Consider the following 1,634-nt stretch of genomic DNA (forward strand, 5'->3'; position numbering starts at 1 on the left):
CCTGGGTGCCAGCTGGGGAGCGCAGGGGACCTCGGACCTGCAGCACGGGGCAGGGACAGGGCTGCTGGGGGTCATCCCAGCACTTCTTTACCAAGAGGGTGGTCAAACACTGGACAGCCTTCCTAGAGAGGCAGTCGATGCCCCAAGCCTGTCAGTGTTACAGAGGCATTAGGACAATGCCCTTAATAACAGGCTTTAATGTTTGGTCAGCCCTGAAGTGGTCAGGCAGTTGGACTAGACGATCGTTGTAGGTCCCCTCCAACAGAAATATCCTGTCCTATCCTGTCCTGTCCTGTCCTAGCCTATCTGCTCTCCTCCCCAAATGACAGGGGACTGGCACAGACCTGGGGCTCTAAGGGATAGCTGAGCCTGGACACCAGGCACAGCCACCTGCAGCGCAGGGCAGGGCCATGGTGGGGACCTGCACCACCATCAAACAGGGACAGCTGAGACTCCTAACTGGCCCTTGTGATGGCGGGAGGTTTTTGTATCACTTCCCCAGTGCTCTGTGTCACCATTATAGCTGCTGTCGTAGCCACCACAGTAATAGACAGCCTCGTCCTCGGCTTGGACCCCAGTGATGGTTAATGTGGCTGTGGAGCCGGACTTGGATCCGGAGAATCGCGAAGGGATGTCCGAGGGTCTCTTGTCGTTGTAGTAGATCACAGTGACGGGGGCACTGCCAGGAACCTTCTGCTGGTACCAGCCAGCATAAGCACTGCTGCTGCTAAGCCCGGAGCAGGTGATCTTGACAGTTCCTCCTGGGTTTGCTGACATCGAGGGCGGCTGAGTCACTGCTGCCTGGACCAGGGAACCTGGAGAGGGAGAGGAGAGAGGGGAGAAGACGGGGGTCAGCCAGTGCCCCAGGAGCACAGCCCTCCCTGGGCAGCGGGATGGGCTCCCTGTGCCCAGAGGCCCCGGCCGGGCACAGTGAGTCTGGCCAGGGCACCTGAGACGTGGGCAAGCACCGCGAGGAGGAGAGGAGCCCAGGCCATGGCGCGATCCCACCAGCTCCATGTCTCCACGCTGATGGAGTTCTTTTGCGGACCCCGACTCCCTTTTAAGCCCCCACCCACCTGGGGCATGGCCCCTCCATGCAAATCTGACCCCACGCTCAGGGCCGGATCCTGCCTGGCCTGCCCAGAGCACAGAGGGGCTGGGGCAGCACCAGCTGCAGACAGCTCTGGGCACGTGGAACGGGGCAGCAGCAACACCTTTCTGCCTGCCAGCCCCAGATGTTGGGAGATATCCCCCCATTCCTGCCCTCCTTCCCTTGGGTCCAGCTGCAGCCTTTCCCCCTGGCCAGCCCTTCTCCTGCCTGGTCATGGCCTTGGGTGAGCAGAGGAGACGGTCTCTGGCCCCATGCCTTTGAGCTCTGCCCCACAGCCCAGCACCCTCTGGATGGGCTCAGGCCCCTCACAGGCAATCCTCAGGGCACATCGTGGTGCCTGTGGGACAGCCCCAGTGGGCAGGGTCCCTGGGCATGGAGCTGCAAGCTCCCCTGGCCTGCAGCCCTTGATAGACTGTCAGGTGCCCAGGCTTCCCACCAGCAGGGCTTTGCTCCCCCAAACTCCTCATCCCAGGGTTTGAAGGTGAAGCTTTGTCCTGGCCCCTCGGCCAGCAGCACGGTCCTG

General features: G+C 61.9%; 1 gene segment (V, D, J or C); it reads right to left on the reverse strand.

Moving 5' to 3' along the window:
- Positions 1–432: 432 nt before the first annotated feature.
- LOC143167576 (Ig lambda chain V-1 region-like) lies at positions 433–995 on the reverse strand. The segment is given in 2 exon segments: positions 433–815; positions 950–995. Coding segments are annotated over 2 exon segments (429 nt in total).
- Between the last annotated feature and the right edge of the window lie 639 nt (positions 996–1,634).

Source organism: Aptenodytes patagonicus, chromosome 15 (genome assembly GCF_965638725.1).
Source record: "Aptenodytes patagonicus chromosome 15, bAptPat1.pri.cur, whole genome shotgun sequence".
In the NCBI taxonomy this organism is placed as follows: Eukaryota; Metazoa; Chordata; class Aves; order Sphenisciformes; family Spheniscidae; genus Aptenodytes; species Aptenodytes patagonicus.